Source organism: Brassica napus, unplaced genomic scaffold (genome assembly GCF_020379485.1).
Source record: "Brassica napus cultivar Da-Ae unplaced genomic scaffold, Da-Ae ScsIHWf_1172;HRSCAF=1674, whole genome shotgun sequence".
NCBI classification, from domain to species: Eukaryota; Viridiplantae; Streptophyta; class Magnoliopsida; order Brassicales; family Brassicaceae; genus Brassica; species Brassica napus.
This window is the reverse complement of record NW_026014595.1, coordinates 42,274-60,256: the sequence shown is the minus strand read 5'-3', so window position 1 is coordinate 60,256 and position 17,983 is coordinate 42,274. Positions and strand designations below refer to the sequence as shown.

At 35.3% G+C, this 17,983-nt stretch overlaps 5 protein-coding genes across 5 annotated transcripts; 1 reads left to right on the top strand and 4 right to left on the bottom strand.

Moving 5' to 3' along the window:
- Window positions 1–1,333: 1,333 nt before the first annotated feature.
- Window positions 1,334–6,907, bottom strand: LOC125596293 (synaptonemal complex protein 1-like). The gene is made up of 19 exons (XM_048771477.1): window positions 6,678–6,907; window positions 6,371–6,555; window positions 6,221–6,270; window positions 5,703–5,910; window positions 5,488–5,613; window positions 5,314–5,412; window positions 4,177–4,853; window positions 3,842–4,090; window positions 3,632–3,760; window positions 3,455–3,523; window positions 3,264–3,374; window positions 2,964–3,071; window positions 2,775–2,885; window positions 2,609–2,695; window positions 2,435–2,529; window positions 2,229–2,337; window positions 2,069–2,152; window positions 1,916–1,971; window positions 1,334–1,688 (listed from the first exon to the last, which is right to left on the bottom strand). Exons 1-19 carry the CDS (start codon window positions 6,854–6,856, stop codon window positions 1,562–1,564), a joined length of 2,859 nt encoding a protein of 952 aa, XP_048627434.1. The 5' UTR covers window positions 6,857–6,907; the 3' UTR covers window positions 1,334–1,561.
- Window positions 6,908–7,173: 266 nt separating this feature from the next.
- On the bottom strand, window positions 7,174–7,898 carry LOC125596292 (multifunctional methyltransferase subunit TRM112 homolog B-like). Its single transcript, XM_048771476.1, has one exon. The coding sequence runs from the start codon at window positions 7,537–7,539 to the stop codon at window positions 7,174–7,176; it is 366 nt and encodes a 121-aa protein (XP_048627433.1). The 5' UTR covers window positions 7,540–7,898.
- On the top strand, window positions 7,606–10,665 carry LOC125596297 (probable protein phosphatase 2C 17). The gene is made up of 4 exons (XM_048771480.1): window positions 7,606–7,620; window positions 8,843–9,076; window positions 9,148–9,433; window positions 9,529–10,665. The coding sequence occupies exons 1-4, from the start codon at window positions 7,606–7,608 to the stop codon at window positions 9,819–9,821; spliced, it is 828 nt and encodes a 275-aa protein (XP_048627437.1). The 3' UTR covers window positions 9,822–10,665.
- A 232-nt stretch (window positions 10,666–10,897) lies between these two features.
- Window positions 10,898–13,796, bottom strand: LOC125596291 (uncharacterized hydrolase YugF-like). The gene is made up of 3 exons (XM_048771475.1): window positions 13,062–13,796; window positions 11,290–11,382; window positions 10,898–11,212 (listed from the first exon to the last, which is right to left on the bottom strand). Exons 1-3 carry the CDS (start codon window positions 13,692–13,694, stop codon window positions 10,991–10,993), a joined length of 948 nt encoding a protein of 315 aa, XP_048627432.1. The 5' UTR covers window positions 13,695–13,796; the 3' UTR covers window positions 10,898–10,990.
- A 1,812-nt stretch (window positions 13,797–15,608) lies between these two features.
- Window positions 15,609–16,731, bottom strand: LOC125596296 (14-3-3-like protein GF14 epsilon). Its single transcript, XM_048771479.1, has 4 exons — window positions 16,236–16,731; window positions 16,056–16,143; window positions 15,858–15,967; window positions 15,609–15,762 (listed from the first exon to the last, which is right to left on the bottom strand). Exons 1-4 carry the CDS (start codon window positions 16,583–16,585, stop codon window positions 15,609–15,611), a joined length of 702 nt encoding a protein of 233 aa, XP_048627436.1. The 5' UTR covers window positions 16,586–16,731.
- Window positions 16,732–17,983: the final 1,252 nt, after the last annotated feature.

Sequence of the window (17,983 nt, the reverse complement as noted above, 5' to 3'; positions counted from 1 at the left end):
ACATACAAAAACCACAAGAAAATAGAGGAATCCTCAAAGCACATGAAACCGTGCCATCTTCGAAGGGTAAGAATTGACAGCCCTAGTAAGAAGAACCACGAATGGCACGACTAAAACCGTCATTGTCATGGCTTGCTTTGAAGGTGGTGATGATGATGATCACAAGGAGCAAGAGATGGTAACAAAGTTATGCATGAAATGCACAATGCGGGTTATGTTGTGCAAATCAACTCCTGTTTGTCCCAACTGCAAGTTCATGCACCACATATCACAACAGCTCTACAACTAGTTAAGCCATCGAATTTGCTTAGGCTTCTGTGTTAGTATCTCAGGGGATTAATGGATCTATGAAATTTGTACGGAATAATATGAACGATCAAGAGACAAGATAAGGAGAATGTTATTATATACACTCCCAAGTACCAAAAGTTTATTTTATGCTTTCTACGAAGAATATTCCATATCTTAGTTCATGGTTTAGATCTCTCAACCTATTAGTATTTGCATTGAATTGTACTTGAGATAACACGTACACGGAATGATATGCCAGAGTTTGTCAAGTTAACTTCTGAGTGTTGTCACTATCGATAATATCACCGGAGGATAAAAAAAAAAGATTATTTATAAAGCTGTTATAAACCAAGATCATGGTTCAGTAGCAGCAGGCCACGATGCCTTTTTGTAAAACTATTGACAAGTCTTGAAATCAAATATATGGATTATAAATTGAGGATGATAGGATTTGTTTACTTAAAAGCTCAAACATATCGTATAAATAATATGATCAGAGAGAGAGAGATTCAGGTAAGGGAATATTTTACCACAAGAACTAATGATAAACCGGAGAAGAAGAAGCCCTGTATTGTTAACAGGTTGGGGGGGAGGGGGAACAATACCAAGATGCAACCTGACGTATAAACACCAGACGAAGATTAGTGGTGTGGTGTAATAAGGTTTTGAAAATGTAGCTACGTTGAAAAACATAATCTGTCATTATAGTATTGGCGGTGAATAATTGTGGCTTGGTTATTGGGAAATCATTTTGCTTAATTCTTCACCTAGCTTAAAAATGTTTAACATTTACAAACTCATACTATAAACTCATCTGACGAAATTCCAGATTAATGATCAAACAACCATAGTTTGTGAATTGTGAATAATAACGCATGACTGTTGCCGCTTATAAGGTAAAACAAGTGCAGATCTTCAAACAAGAATTCCCTCCAAAGGAAACATAAAGGGATTGCTTGACAAGATTTCGATTGCTTTTTATAACGTGAACTGCTCAAATTCAACAAAAAGTTAGCTGCGTTTGTTTTTGGGATCGTAGAAGAGTAACTATCAAAGATACGGTTTTGTATTTCGGCAACTAGTGACAAGTTCTTCAACTTTCACAACCTTACACACACCCAATTTAACAAATGAGAAAGTTTGATGCAATAGGTTTAACACACGTCTGTACAAAGGGTGGGTGTGAGGAGCAACATTTATTTAACTTCCATAGTGTAGCAAAGAAGAGGGACACGATTTTATGATCCGAGCTTTGCTGCTTAAATTCTACTCAGTCAAATGCATATGGATCATCAGCGTAGGGGTTGAGAGAGCCTTCTGAAAACAGATCTCCAATGTTTGCAGACCGTGGTGGATGGCTGCTTATGGCTGCCACCTGCACATGTCCAAGACATTCACTGCGTTAAACCTCAAAACTGGCAAAAAATGTTTCACTGTACAAACCTAGCCTTAACATTTACCACTCATATTCATGTTCTCTTCTTCAACTCTTGAAATATATGTTCTAGTATAGAAAGGGCAGTCAATAGAAAGCAAGAGACTAGTTTACTTGAGTGATAGTTAACCAATCCTGCTTCAGCACTAATTTATTTTGGGTGGCATTTATACATTTCCAAATATTTACCTTCTTGGGGTGGTCTTAGCTCTTGGTGTAAACCGGGTCGTTCGCCTCTGTGGCTCCTGTAGCCATAACAAAAGGTGAATCTCAACTCACAGAAGATGGCTGTTGAAATATATCAGAATATCTGAGGGTTACTGGCGGCGCAGAACAGGTTACCTCAAACATGACTGTGCCTTTTGTTTTCCTTCGCTTAGTGGTCCTCCCATCCTTCGCTTCAGCTTCATGTTCACGACGAGTCACCTGCCAAGTTGAACCCAGAAAAAAACAGATGATGAGGTTGGGAGCTGATGTCAAATGTAGTTATCAATGTTTTTACCTTGCTATGTTGCTTTTGGCTGCTCATTATGCTTCTTGTATTTGTATTTTCAACTTTCTTTAGCATCTTTGTCCCAGGTGTTTCTGCTTCCTTTACAAAAGGGAATCCTGCATTTCATCCATGAGAGAGGATTGTATACATTATACGTGCAGACTTTGACAAAAGCAGAAACAAGATACAAAAAATATGGTGTTTTATTTCCTACCTGTTCATCTTCATCAAGCATCACTGTTGTATGCTGGCTTTTTCTGCTAATAGGAGGACGAGAGCCTCTCACTTTGACAGATGAGACTGAGTATTCCTGCAAGATGAATCTGATTCGTGGATACAGTATTCTAAAGTATTATATTTCAGTGGATCAAACTGATTCGTGGTCTAACCTTCCTAGAGCTCACTTCTTGCTCTTCTGGAGCTTTGTCACTCATCACCCTCCACTGCATCTGCAACAAAGCTCTTTGCCTCTCTTCCTGCAACGATAACTCATCTACGTCAGTACGTTTTAACCTTAAAAGGTGCATCCTATAATGAATCTTGATAAACACTAACTTTTGATCTCTGAAGATCTAACTCATCTTGCAGCTTCTTGCAATCATCTTCGTACTGACACTTAAGTGCTTTCAGTTGAGCATCATGCTCGTTCCTGATTGTTGTTACCCTCTGCATGATAGCATTAAATCACTTGAATACCAGAGTCTCCATAATCCTATGGAACTATCAAATTCTGCCAGTTGGTACCTCTTTCAATTCAGTTTCGGCCTGAATCTGAGCTTGTCTCAGTTCCTCATCGTGCTTGGCATTGAGGTTGAACTCCTTATTTCCATGTTCCTCACGAACAGTGAGTATCTGCAGAACATGCAGCTTTATCAGACTGTCTGCTATTTGAAAACCTGCTCAGTGTCGAATTTACAAACAGAGAGGCAAAAGAAAAGGGACTTTGGTTCTCGTATGTGCATCTTCTGCTACTAAACACATGTATAAGCTTATTCATGCTCGTTGATGTTCAGAAATATCAGGTTTAAGTGAAGATTACTATACCAGAGAAGCATGATCCTCTTGAATGGACAGCAATTGATGCTTTGATTCGGCTTTACAGTCAGAAAGTTCTTTATCATATTTAGTGGATAGCTCTCTGATAACCTTCTCAACCTGAATCAGAACCAAAAGCACCACAAAACCATGATCAATAATTTCTCTGTCGATTGCAATAAAAGATTGTCAGCATATACCTTTTCCTTTTCAGCTTTAATAATCTCCTGCTTCTCCTCATCATATTTCCTCCGGATTTCATTAATCGCCTAAAGGCATCAGAATAGCTTATACGTCAATTTCTTGGGTAATATATTTGGATTCAATTAAGGGCTCTAAGTAAATCCTCTGCATACTATTCAAGCATATATAAGTACCTGGTCATTCCTCTGAGATAACTCCTTCAAGTGTCTAGATAATTCCATCTGTTTATTTTCCAGCATCAGATCATATTGCTTCTTCGCCTCTAGAAGTTTGGTTTCAGCAGCTGCAAGTAGCTCCTTGTCCTGCAATGGAGCTCATATTTGATGAGTACTAAAAGGTGGATAATACTCATAAAGTGTTAACCAATAGACATCTTCGCAGACCTCTTTAGTTTTCTGGTCCAGCTTCTTCTCATTTTCCTTGCATTGATTGATAAGAAGCTCTTTCTCTTCAATAACGCTCTGGAGCTGGTTCACCTCTTTCAACAATGACTCCACACGCAGCTGATTGCTCTCGCTCTCCTTCTGCAAAATCTCAATTTCTTCAGCCTTTCTCTCTGCATCAGCCTGCAGCTTCTCATAGTTCTCTTTGCTTTCAGCCTCTGATGTCGAAAGCTTTAACAACAATTCTTGCTGCGAGATACATGAAAAGATTAAGCATTTAGACTATGCGTTGATAATTGATAGAGACTGCACAAAGAGAAGGAAGATATATCTACCGTCTTATTCTCTGAGGCCCTCAGATTTTCAGACAATGCTTCTAATTCCTCATTCAGCTCCGATAATACTGCTTCTGTCTCAGAATTTGTTGAAACCAGACATTTTGCTTCAGACTCTAGTTTTTCAATTTCCTGCTTTGCAGAGCAGCGTTCCTCAGCAAGTTGAGAAACCAATGACTCTTTGGCTTTCTTCAGTTCCTCTTTTTGTTCATATAACTCGTTGGCTGATGACTGCAGAGCTTCTTTTTGGACGGTTACAGTCGACAACTCTCCTTGGAGTTGATTATATAATCTTTGAGCACGATCAGAAGCAATATCTCTATCCTTCTGGAGCAACATAAGGTGAGTGCCATATAAACCATTTAGCTTATCAAAGTTCTCCACGAAGGCCAAGTTCTTCTTGTCCAATTCAGCCAATTCGGTTGCCAAAGAGTGTACAAATCCCTCGAGCTTCTTGACCTCCTGGTCTGAGTTGATCAGTTTCTCAGATAGATTATCAGCACTCAGCTGAATATCCATCTTGTCTCGTTCTAGCTTCTCCTTGACTCCAACAAGGTATTTGGCCTCATCTTCCTTTGATGTTAACTCAACACGCACCTTCTCAAGTTGGAGGTTTAAATTCTCAATGTTGAGTTTTGCTTCAGCTATAGCTGCTTCAGAGTTCACTATCGTAGCATCTGCCACAAAGAAGAAAGACAAGAAGCTTTAATTCAAATACCAATACTATCATGTAGCTGTGGCACGTCCAAAAAAAGAAGAGAATTCTAGCTTCATGTATGTAGTGTATATCCTTCTTGCAACATTAAATACAATTCTTATCCCGTAATCTAGAAAAAATCTTGTGATCAAGTTGATATACAAGTATACAACACGTTCAGAGAGGTATAGTTAAGATCCCATACATACCGAGACTTTTCATCACAAAAGTGTGTTCCTTTAAATAATAATCTGTGTGCAAGCTAAGAACTCGCTATCTTATTTCCATTTAAATAGTCAACACTCTTCAGGCATTGAGTTTTTTCAACCTACTTGGAGTGTGCGTACATTTCTAAGCTATCAAACCAGATTTAAGATGTGATATACTGCATGTGAGAAATGACATTGTGGTTTGTGAAGCTAAAAGAAGATGGAATTTACCTTTCTCCTTTAAGAGACTGGCGGTTCTACACAGTTCATTCAGATAAGAGTTCTCTGTCTGTTCTTTCTCAAGTTTGAGCTCCTCTAGTTCCTTCTCCCCTGCATGTTTGACTTCAATGTTACTACCATGTATAAAAATCAACAAAACATGTCTGAAACAAACCAGCAACTTACGGCTTTTGATGTTTTCTTCAGCAACACCCAATCTTGAAGACAGGTCTCCCATTTGCTGCTTTAAAGAGTCTATTACTTCCGCACTAGTAAAGAACTTGGACTCAAAAAGCTCCTTATCCTTCTCAGCTGTAGAGACAATTTGGGAAAACAGATAAAGCAACAAACCAGAAGTACTTTGAAGAATTCAACTCGAATGTGCATCTATTATTTATTACCTTCTTGAACCTGGGAAGCCAAGTGTTGCAGAGTCTCAGTAAGCTGATCACAAAGAGTCTTCGTCGAAGAGAATTTGGACTCCATCCCTCTCCAAAGCTTTTCATCCTCCTTTTGCATCACCCTGAGCTTAGCATTCTCGTTGAAAGCGTTCTGCAGCTTCTCCTCTAAAGCGACTATATGATCCATCGACTTTCTCAGCTTAGAGTTCTGGATTCAAAGAAAAACATTCTCTATCAAATACATTTCTCGCAATACATCATATGAAAAATATCCTAAATCAAAGTCCGTTCAGATGCATTTCTTGAGATATTATATATAGCAATAACTCGAATCTATCAATACATCATAAAATGTTGTAGCGTATAAGAGAGATCTGCGTCTTCCTGCTCATATCGGCTCAAAACTACGAACTATATAGCAACACCACCATACATACCTCTTAAACACATCGATCAAACTCTAAAGTTTGTAAAAGACGCAGAACGTAAGAAGAAAACGGGATAGCATTTCGAAATACCGCCAATTCGAGATCGGATTTCATCGACGCCTGTTCCTTCACCAGTTTCTCTGCACAAAAAAAAAAACAGAAACGGAGATACATCGCGAATCGTCAAAACGACGCGATTAGAGAAACTATCGGAACGAAAATCGTCGAATCGAGGCGAACCTGCCGTAGACTTGAGATTCGAGAAGTTTCCGGAAGAGACGGAATCGTGAGGTTGTTGACGCGAGGAGAAGGCGAGGTTCCTCCCCGATCCAGCCATCGATCGCATCTGATCCAAGCTCTTCATCGCTGGAAACCCTAGCTTCTGCATTTCGAAATCGCCTTTTCTCCCGCGCTTCCTCCTCTCCCTGAGATGTAACAGAAAATAAAGTTCCGTCCCGTCAGGTTATTTATAGTCATTACGCGGATTTGCTGACGTCAGCATACCGGTTCAATAAGAAATTAAATAAAATCACAGAGGCCCCCAGACCGGTCCAACCGGTCGAATAACCACTCATATCCCAATGAAGCTTTTTTCAGCACCGGTGGCTTGCAACTTGACACCGTGCGTTTGCTGACGTCAGTAAACCGGTTTAATAAGAAATTAAATAAATCACAGAGGCCCAGACCGGTCCAATAACCACTCAATTGAGTTCTTGCTATGGACATTTCCAATAACCACTTCTAGTGATCTATCCAGTGAAGCTTTGTAAAGCACCCGTGGCTTGTTTCTTGAACCAAACCACTATGCGTTTACTCTTCCTTCTTCGAATCCATCTCCTCCAAATGCTCAGACTCCGAGTCTGTTGTGCACTGTACCGGTTACCGAGAAAGCAAACCGGTATGAAGATAGTGCTTTAGCTATAAGATTCAGTAAGTTACTTTGGTTTTTTTGGGGAAAAAAAAAAAAAAAAAAAAAGTTACTTTGGCTAGGTGTATGAAGATCATTCATCCATAACACAAGGCAATAATAGTTTGATTCTATTTTAAACTTCGTCCTCGTGGAGAAGCATGTTTGGGACTCCTTTCTCGACTGGAAACTTTCTACCGGTTTCTTGGCATACGAGCGAGCCTTCCTCGAGGTGGAGCTCGAGCAACGCGTGGTGGAACTTCCTGAGGAACGATTCGTCGGATTCTAGCGCCGGTGCGTGACCAGGAAGCTCGGTGTACCCCATGGAGCGTGCACCGTCCACCAGAGCCTTCCACTCGATCTTGGCCAGCATGTGTCTGAGAAAATCAGGGTTGAAGTCAACCTCCTTCTTGATCACCTTCTCGGCTTCGATCCGGAGAGGGAACTTGTTGACCACTCCCTTGATGTTGCAAGTCAACATATTGTGCACTATCAACCTCATCTTTTTCGCCTCTCGCTTTCTCTCTCTCTCTCTCTCTCTCTCTGCGGCGATGTGTCGTGGTGGGCGATGACTGACGAAAAGGTCTGGTTTAGCTAGAATCTAGTTGTGTAAATGGGCTTTATCCATTTAAGGCCGATAGCTAGAAATGAAAATGTTAATAAAGGTTGTAAGTCCATTAGTACCATAGGTCCGTAACTTACTATCAAAGTGATCAGAAATTTTCTATTGTATGACTTATGCATGATCACGAAAAATATTGTATAAAAATAGTTTTTCCCAGAAAGGTAAAATGAAGAATATATGTGATATAAAAGAAACAAATCTGCTAGAAATAAACCACAAAAGAGTAAGAACATCTTTGGGTTCACTCCCCCTCTGTTTTCGAGTTGGGATCTTGACTGATTATCTTCAATATTCAGTGTAACTTCAGAGAGAAAGAAAAAAGTAACACCTTCTCAATTTAAGATTTGTATTATTTTGTTATGAAATTAAAATTAAATAGAAAATAAAATAAAGTTATATACAAATTGACATCTATCATAGTTTTAAAGAACAAAAATAACATTTTTGACTTTTTTTCTACTCTTTTAGTCTTAGTCATTTCATGTTGAGAGCTTTGAGATTTCTTCAGTGCTCTAAAAATAGTAAACAACTAATCCATAGATATAATTTGTTTATCTAAATTACATATAAGTCTCATTATAAGTTGTCATAATTTGATACACAACACACACACAAGCTTAATTTGTCAAATTGTAATTATTGCATAGTTATCAATACAGAAAATAAATGGAAATAAAATCAAAAGAAAAAGAATAGACTATATACTTCCTTTTGTGGAAATATTTATGTATTTTTTCCAAAAAAAAACATGCAAAAAGAGTTATAAAATAAACATATCATATGAGTTTAATTTACAGAATAACCAGATTGAGTTATTATAAGTGGATATATTGTGCCAAAAAAAGTGGATACAAAGAAAACGACATTAACGAAGTAGAGCGAAGGCTTCTTCATCTCTTCGGGTTGTAGATTAAAGAGAGTTTGGTTACGCTCATTTCTTTCCTCGATCTTGCTTTATCTTCCTCCTCTTTAGCTTCCTGATGAAAAGGATCTGCTGCTCTCGTTCTGATACACAAGTAAACAAGCAAACTCCCTTTTTTCTATTTTTTTATTCACTAGTAATTAATCGTTACCTTGAGTATTATTTTCGAATTTTATATTTTCCTATATGAATGTTTTTGTACGGACAAACTGGTGGAACATGATTATGTTATGTCTGATTACGCCATCTTAATGCTAGATTGTACTAGGACAAAAATCTCGTTCTAGTAAAGGAAAACCCGATGGAGAAATCAAGTTTGGATATAGTTTAATGAAGGGGAAGGCTAAGCATCCATTGGAGGATTATCATGTTGCTAAGCTCATCAACGTCGAAGGCAATGAACTTGGTTTATTTGCAATCTTTGATGGTCATAAAGGTGATCAAGTAGCTGCTTATTTGCAGAAACATCTCTTCTCCAACATCCTTAAAGATGTAAGTCTTACAAAATATTGTAGTTTACTTTTGTGTATTATGATTAGTTATAATGTGTTAATGTTTTCTAGGGAGAGTTCTTGGTTGATCCTCGAAGAACGATAGTAAAAGCTTATGAGAATACAGACAAAGCGATTTTGTCGGATACTAGTTCGGATTTATGGAGTGGTGGTTCAACCGCAGTGACTGCTATTTTGATAAATGGGAAGGTTATGTGGATAGCTAATGTGGGTGATTCAAGAGCCATTGTGTCTCGTAGAGGTAAAGCAACGCAGATAAGTGTTGATCATGATCCTAATACTGATGCTGAAAGGAGTATGATCGAGAGTAAAGGTGGATTTGTAACCAACAGGCCAGGTTAATTAATATTTTATTTTTATATTTTTGAGTATTATACATATAGCTATTAAATAATAGTGATGATGATTCTCATGTTTGTGAGTTTTGAGCAGGTGATGTTGCTCGAGTGAATGGTATATTAGCTGTGTCTCGTACCTTTGGTGATAAGGACCTCAAAGCGTTTATGAATAGAGAGCCTGACATTAAGGATGTCAAAATTGATAGCCACACAGAGATTCTTATTTTGGCTAGTGACGGTATTTCAAAGGTGATGGCAAACCAAGAAGCAGTTGACATAGCTTTGAAGTTTAAAGATCCAAAGAAAGCGGCTAAACAACTAGTTGTTGGAGCATTGAAAAGAAACAGTAAAGATGACATATCTTGCATTGTTGTCCGGTTTAAATAGATGATAGATTCAGCTTATGTGATTCTTGTTTGGGTCCGGCTCAGTTTGTTCTGATTCTTGGTACGTTTGCAGTCTCAAAATGTTAGGAGTTTAGTTTGACAAACCAGATAACATCTTATCATATAAAAAAACAAAATAGAAATTTGATTAATAATTTAGTCTTGAAGATATATTCTTGGAATAATGAATAACTGATCTATTTGATACTCTATTTTTCTTTGATACATGTTTTATACATTTTCTTCCATATAGTATAACCAGTGTTTTGAAATCCAACCAGATCTGTGGTCGAACCGGTAAATCCGGTGATCCAATATATAATCCGGTTTGAGTTTTTGGCAAAATCCACTATTTAAAAATTTGGTAAAATCCACAAAAAACCGTTTAAACCCGGAATCCGGCTTCCGGTTGAACCAATACCATATAACTGAAAAATAATCAATCATTCCATATGCATTCCACATCAGTAGGCTTACAATTTTACAAGGCTTTTATAAAAGGCCTAAATATAGGCCCATGAGGCTTTCAGAAAAGCAGTATGTTTTATAACCTACGTAGGGTTTTCGAAGCAAGAAGTTAGAGACCGCCTCTAATATAATACCAAATGCTATGCAAACATCATATACAATCAATCACAAGCGTTTATGCTCCAATGTCAATAGTTCTATGTTCTCGTTTAATATTTTCATTAGATTCTGAGCTTTGTTATGTATAAGGAAGAAAGATATGCCTCTTCTTTCAGCAGCAAGATACATTCTTGTTAGCTTTGTTCTGGAGGCAAATATCAATTCACCATCACGAGAGGGCTTTTATTATTTGCAAAGATTTTTCTCTCTCTGCAAATATTATCCTTCTCTTTGGTACATCCACCTTCTTCTTCCAACATTTACAATCATCTCATTTCAAAAACAAGAAAAACATTGAAAATAACAAAGAGAATATTATTTATTTTGATTTATCTTGATTGAAAATAAGCACACTTCCATGAAACTTTTTCCTATGGCCAACTAATTAAATCTCATAAATGTGAACGTAATTTAGCCTAATACGAAATTAATAACCAGTGAAATGTTTGGTTTAGGAATCAAACACTTTCTACATTTAATAGAAATTCACTAGCTGCTACATGCGTTAATAATCCTTACAAGATATGAAAATAATACAGATGTTTAAGACTTAACAGATCCGTTAGAGACAGGAACCTGTTGTTTAGTCTGCATAAGAAAAGACTTCAGATGTTTAACATAAGTTTTAGGTTTTTCAAAATTAAAGATATGACCAGTTCTTTCGATGACAACAAGCTTCCCATTATCTCCTAAGTGCTGTTTAAGTCTCTTACCCATCACCAATGGAAACACTCGATCATGCTCTCCCCATATAATCAAAGTTGGCTGCATTCATAATTAAAAAGTTATTAATGACGATTAGTGAGAGTGATTAATGAGAAAATTCGAGAAGAGGGATGAACCTGTGTGAGCTTTGGAATTTCGGAGACTATTCTATCTTTTGGTATGTCTTTGATCAACTCCCTCTTTTCTTTAACATTTTCTCTGGTCAATGCCTGTTTTGGTTCATTTACATTTTTTTTTTACAAATTAGTAAACTTTTCATGTAAATATAAAAGGTTAGCGGAATGTGCCGGGTCTAGTGGGTGGGCGAAGCTAGGTTGTAATACTCTGACTTGGGAAATTTTGTTCAAATGGAACTTGTAACCGAAACTGAATTCCCGTTTTCGGGTTTGAAAAAATATTTATTTCTTAAAGAAAAAAAATAAAAAAATAAAAAATAAAAATAAAAGGTTAAACAAAAAGAATAAGTTGTTCATGTTGTGCGCACTGCGCGGAGTAAGTACTTTCCGAAAGAACTGCCATAAGAAGTACAACAATAAAGTACCAGACAAATGTTAATAAAAAAGGTCTGAAAACTGCATTATAAATGAGATCTAGTAAAAAATATGGATGTATACATATTTCAATATATGTGTATAATCTACTATAAATTTTTGACAAAATATAGTGGATAAAATTAATAACTTGTTCTTGTTGTGTAGGTAGAACAAGTACTCTGCAAAAGAACTGCCATAACAAGTACCACAATGAAGTACCAAACAAATATTAATAAAAAGTTGCATTATACTCTAGTAAATAATATATGCATGCATATTTAACTATATATATAAGTATAACTAGGTGTCTTCCTACACCATGTGCAGTAAAAAAATTTAAAATATTTTTTAACAGATAAATATAAATTATATTTTAAAACAAAATTTTATTAATATTGTAATTTTTTTCTTTTCGTATCAATATTTTAATATAAATTTGATTTCATTAAACATAAAAATTATATTTAAGAATATGCATGTATATATTTGAAATTATAATCTTAGATAGATTTTTCTATCTATTTATTTTAATTAAATATATTAAATAAATTTGCAAAAGTTGCATGACAACCAAAAATTAAAATTAAACAATATTTATAAAATTTGTAGATATATAAGAAAATAATGATTTTACGATTAAATTTTTATAATTTTCTAAAAAAATTGTATACATTTTTGAAAATTTTAGTAATAAAATTGTATAATTTAAAAATATATAATTAAATTATATTTCGAAATTTATAATGTCATATTTGAATATATTTATTTTAATGATGATTTATGAGTTATTCTCATATTTTTAAAAAAATTCCAAAAATACAAATTAAAATTAAATGTAATATATAAGTTATTGCCATATTTTAAAAAGTTTATCAAAAATATAAATTAACATTAAATGCAATTGTCTATGTCATATTAAGTTATAAGACATGTCATCAATTTCAGTAGCCACGTCATATTTGTTTTGTGAAATTGATCGTAGAAAGGACACGAGGCAAAATCACTTCACAAATATAGTCTAAAAGATTAGCAATTTTTGACAAAAAAAAAAATATAGTGAAAAAAATTAAAAACCGAAAAGTGAAATTATACAGAAAAAAATCCAGCTAGACAGGTCTCTCTAGAACTTCAAGTGGACAATTTAATATCTTATCTAAAAACAGTTAGAATCTTTCAAATATCTCTTTTTGAAGACTATTTTTCCCATTTGCTAGATTTTTATCATCTTAAAAACTTTTTCGCCTTTTTCTGATCATAATAATATTTACTACTGTATCTGTTAAAATGCATTAAGACAGGTAGACACATGTCCAAATATCATTGGATGAACAAGCTAAAAGAAGAAAGTAGCTCACATGTTCGATGAAATCATGGAGCAGACAAGGAGGAACCAGTCTCGCCAACGCCGGCTTGTAGAAGATGTAACCGATAAGTTCCCGTAGCTTCTTCACAGACTCCGGCACGAGAATCTTGGAAGCTTCATCAAGATCCGAGACGGCGAAAACGCCGTCCCTCATGTCATTCTCCTCCACGCACACGGCGGCGCAGCATATCACCACCTTCTCAACGGCGTCTCCGTACATCGACGCCATTCGGTAACCGACGAACCCGCCGTAGCTAAGACCGACGAGGCTGAAACGTTTCACGGACTGGGCCTCTAAGGCCCGCATAAGCGTCTGGGCCTGGAAAACGTCGGATCTTTCGGGTCGGGTCGTGGAGGATCCGCCGAAGAAAACGAGGTCGGGGATGAAGAGGTTGAAATGAGGAGAGAGGCGTCGTGCGACGTCGTACCATTGCCAGATGGCAGAAGCTCCGAGTCCGTGGATGAGGAGGAGGTTGGGTTTGGACTCGTCTCGGGTCTTGGATACCCAGAAATGGACCACGGTTCCGTCTTTCAAGTCGATGGTTACGGGTCGTATACCGGATCTTTTGAACCCGTATCTGTAAGCCCCTTCTATTACTTCAGAGAAGCTGAAGCAACCTGTCATTACAAAAAAGAGAGTTTAAAATGTGAAGTTTCTAAAAAAAAATTGAGTAGAATATATTGTGGTGTGTGTTGTGTTTGGTTCTCTGGTATTGGTTGGGGATTTATTGCCAACCATCAGAAATTTAATATTTATATACGTCAGGAGGCTTATATTGAAATATGTTTTCTTTTAAAACTATGGAGTCACATCACTTGAAGCTAGTTTTCTTTGCATGTAACAGAGATCAATAAATTATCATTTTTTATTATTATTATTAGTAAGAAAATAAATGTTTTTACAAGAATCAGTTTATTTATTTATCTTCTCTAATTCTATCTTCAATAAAAAGGAATACGAATGTAGAATCTGTACAATATGCGTTGTGTTACCTACTTACCTTTAGTACATACTAGTATTTGCTTTCTTGTCAGGCTGTACAATCAAATCTTTTTAAAAGGTAGCCAAAAATTGTATACATTTTACGAAAATATTTGTATCTGAATTCGAGGCGCACGTGGTAATCTTAAATGGGAACATAAAGTTATGACAGTGTCTAGGTTTGAAATTTAATTCCATAAATCCAAGAATTGAAGGTTGACAAAAAATCCAAGAATTGAAGACTCGATAAGATTACAGCTTGTGAAATAGACACAAACCAAAAACAACGCGTCGTTCAAATTTGGTAAAAGAAAGTGTCTTTTCTTTGTCAAATCATGAAAAAGTTTTCCATCTATCAATATTATAGAAGAAAATAAAATTATATTTTCTAGAATTAATTTGAAAATCGTGAGAATAAAAAATGATCATTCCTTTGATCAAAAAAAAAAAAGATCCTTCTTCTTCTTTTTCTTTTGTCAAACAATATCTCATTTTATTCAAAAGATAAGACAAGAGTTTCAAATTAGCAATCGAATCTGCTAACATATTGGTTTCTCTAAATAAAAATCAGAAAGTAATCAGCCTAAGTTGAAGTGACAAGAGCATAATCACCAAAAAAATTATCAGTACTTTTTATTATAAAACCGTTAGAATTTATTTAACAATCTCTATAATATGACATTATATGATGTTGAGAACCATGTAACAACTAGCATATTGGTCAGCTCAATGTGTTCTCCTTTCCCTTGTTAAATGTTAATCATATTGATTAAGGAGTGAGAATCGGAGAAAACATGAACTCATCTAATTCCTTTGTTACTGCCTTCTCGTAAACACCCATCATCAAGTAGAACTACTTGAATAAACTTTCGCGAGTCGAGAACCATATTGTTTCCAGATTTGTATTAATTACCACGGAAAATACATCTTATACCACACTTCTGTGTACTAGCATTCCAAGCACCATCCACAATTTCATTAAGCAATGAAAATAATATGGTTATATGGCTCATCTTATTTTAGTTAGTTTTTGTGACACCTGACAATGACATCCAATTAAAGCCAAATTAGTAGATATGTTGGTAGCTAACTTTATTAGCTTCGATGTAGTTTTGCATGTGTCAAGTAATCAATAACGTCGCTACATCTTTTCATTTGTACGGAATATATATGTTCGATAAAAAGATGCTTCATTTCTACGCAGATTAAATTAATCAATGGACTGCTGACTATATTTATTCGGATGGAAAACAATATGGTTGAATTAAGACGAATAAAGAGATATTAAAAAGACTAGTCATATTGTTTATCAAAGAGTCAAAGACTTTCTCCTTTATCAGAACTTTTTTTTCTTAAATAAATTGCTTTATATGCGCTAAACCCAAGTTGCACGGCCAAGGGCTTACCCCTTCATCGTCTCAAAAACATGATCTAGTTCTTGTTTTGCGGGGTATCAATAATCAGCTCTGCAAATATTCACTCTTCTGATTAGTATCAATAGAATATCAATAGAAAAATTACCCCAGCAGTAAGGCGATAAAAAAGAAAAAAACTGTATTATCTCTTATGTATATTACTACCGTCTGTCCACACGGAAATATTGTCTCGAAGTATCTCTACGATAAACATGGTATCTTCGTACGACTGCTTGTCAGCACCGTCAAGTTCAGAGATTGCTTCGTCGTAAGCCTTTTTAGCCAATTTACACGCACTGTATATTTTTAAACACTTGAATATTTTATTATCTAACGTTCTAAAACATTAAAGCATTTATTAAATGCGTGCACAGTTATACATTATGCATACCTTTCAGTAGATTTAAGGATCCCATAGTTGAAAATCGAGAAGTTCAAAGCCAAGCCAAGTCTAACCATATTCGTTGGCGATAAACCACCCTCTGCCGTTTCCATTGCAATCTACAAGTACATACAAGCCCTTTATATATTATATCAAATTAACAAAAAAAAACAAAATATAAGAGATAAAACACAACTGAAAGATGACCTTATATGCCTCGAGAGAATTATCTGCAGCTCCTTCACGTTCAGCATCAGAACCAAACTCTGCCATATATCGAAAATAATTTGCTTTCCTGCATACCAAGAAACACAATAAACAAGAAAAAACAATGACGGTGACGATAACGACATTGATTATGATGATGGGATGTAAGTTGTAACTCACATTGCGTAGTAATAAACGGTTGACTCGACATTGGTAGTTGATGGAATGAGATGAGAATCAATGAGAGACAAAATGTCATTACAAACACTGAAAAACTCATGTTTAACTATCTCTAGCTTTTTATTAATCAATTTCACGTTTTGCTTGTTTCCTTTGGAGTCTTCCTTTTCTTCAATGGAAGATAATGCTCTCAATGATGCTCTCTTAGTCGTCATCACATTTTTGTAGCCAATTGCTAGTAGTTCTCTCTCTACGTCAGTTAGCTCTATTTCATACTCACATACTTTTCTCATCGATTTCGTCATATCTGCCACGTAACATAAGTTTGTAATCATGTGATTTGTAAACATAACTAATATGTAATTCAATACCACAAATTATATAACCATTGACCGGACGACCACATGAAAACATATAAACCAGTTTGGTCATTAACCATCGAAAATTGTCCTGATATACTGGTTTAGATCAGGATCAACTTGTGTAACGACGCAAGTCTAGTTTGAAAAACGCAACTATGCGAAATTATACAACTATCGACTGGACGACCGCATGAAAACATATAAACCAGCATGGTCATTAACCATCGAAAATTGTCCTAATATACTGCTTTAGATCAGGATCAAGTAGTGTAACGACGCAAGTCTAGTTTGAAAAACGCAACTATGTGAAATTATACCATCATATCTTTTAGCTAGGTAAGCAATCGTAGCCATGTAAATCAACTTCCCTCTATCGTTTTCCATAGATTTGATCTCCACCAGTTTATCTGTATTGTTTTCTTAATGTGAATTAAAAGGGATGATCGATGTCAGATTAGTTGAAACTTTGAAGAGAAGTGATTATGGAGATAAAAAATGGATTACCGAACCCAACCATGCGTCAAAACAGGTCTATATATATATATATATATATCATAAACTACTATACAAAAGATATTATTAAATTTGTAAGAAAGGAATTGACAAAACAATTTGTAAAATGGAAAAATTAAGAAAAATTGATAGGATATTTATAAAACAAAAGGAAACATTTAGGATGAGGATAAGAAGATAAATCTAAATTAAATATTTAAGATAAAAACATATATATCTTTCCAAATAAATATAATTGATGTCAGTATAGGTTGGATATGTTTCACTAGATGAACATGTATATAGTTTATGACTGTATATAAATATGAGACATTGTCAAGATTTTTAAGGGTCTTATCTTCACAATTAAAAAAAAGTAGCTAAATAGATTGATTAATAATCTATATTTTCGTTAATATTAAATTTATATTGACTAGAATCTATATGCATCCATTATTTTACTATTTATATTTAAATTTACTATAATATATACTAAATATTTTTATTTTATAAGTTTTATATATATTAACAAGGTTTGAAAGTAGGATGTAAATTCAACATTATAATTATGCTTTTATAAACAAAAGCATAAAAGAAGATAGTGATATAACCTTATATGTAGGCGGAGGAGAGAAGCCCATATATTTGCAGTCCAAGATAGATCTTTTACAAGGCCAAGTATACGACCCAGTAGGAACGCTTCAGGACGACCCCATTACAATTGCAAGCCCTCTCGGTTAAACGACTGCTTGTCACTTTGGAATGCACACTATAACTTATACAAAGTTCTTTTTTATCGTATTATTAAATGGGCTTTTCGCAGAATTGACCTATAACTTAAAGTCAAACACAAAACTAACCTTTTTTTTTTTGAAAATTGGTTTTGCCCTATTT

What these genes read in the sequence shown, in the direction of transcription:
- LOC125596293 (XM_048771477.1), bottom strand. Translation starts at nt 6,856, where the DNA reads ATGTCCATAGCAAGAACTCAATTGAGTGGTTATTGGACCGGTCTGGGC. An exon ending in GGGCCTCAGAGAATAAGACG is followed by an intron (nt 4,091 to 4,176) that starts GTAGATATATCT and finishes TGTATCTCGCAG; the next exon opens with CAAGAATTGTTGTTAAAGCT. An exon ending in ATGCTTGATGAAGATGAACA is followed by an intron (nt 2,338 to 2,434) that starts GGTAGGAAATAA and finishes TGGATGAAATGC; the next exon opens with AGGATTCCCTTTTGTAAAGG.
- LOC125596297 (XM_048771480.1), top strand. An exon ending in TCTCCAACATCCTTAAAGAT is followed by an intron (nt 9,077 to 9,147) that starts GTAAGTCTTACA and finishes AATGTTTTCTAG; the next exon opens with GGAGAGTTCTTGGTTGATCC. An exon ending in ATTTGTAACCAACAGGCCAG is followed by an intron (nt 9,434 to 9,528) that starts GTTAATTAATAT and finishes AGTTTTGAGCAG; the next exon opens with GTGATGTTGCTCGAGTGAAT.
- LOC125596292 (XM_048771476.1), bottom strand. Translation starts at nt 7,539, where the DNA reads ATGAGGTTGATAGTGCACAATATGTTGACTTGCAACATCAAGGGAGTG.
- LOC125596291 (XM_048771475.1), bottom strand. Translation starts at nt 13,694, where the DNA reads ATGACAGGTTGCTTCAGCTTCTCTGAAGTAATAGAAGGGGCTTACAGA. An exon ending in TCCATGATTTCATCGAACAT is followed by an intron (nt 11,383 to 13,061) that starts GTGAGCTACTTT and finishes GAACCAAAACAG; the next exon opens with GCATTGACCAGAGAAAATGT. An exon ending in AAATTCCAAAGCTCACACAG is followed by an intron (nt 11,213 to 11,289) that starts GTTCATCCCTCT and finishes TTATGAATGCAG; the next exon opens with CCAACTTTGATTATATGGGG.
- LOC125596296 (XM_048771479.1), bottom strand. Translation starts at nt 16,585, where the DNA reads ATGTTTACAAATCACATGATTACAAACTTATGTTACGTGGCAGATATG. An exon ending in ATTCTCTCGAGGCATATAAG is followed by an intron (nt 15,968 to 16,055) that starts GTCATCTTTCAG and finishes ATGTACTTGTAG; the next exon opens with ATTGCAATGGAAACGGCAGA. An exon ending in ATCCTTAAATCTACTGAAAG is followed by an intron (nt 15,763 to 15,857) that starts GTATGCATAATG and finishes AAAAATATACAG; the next exon opens with TGCGTGTAAATTGGCTAAAA.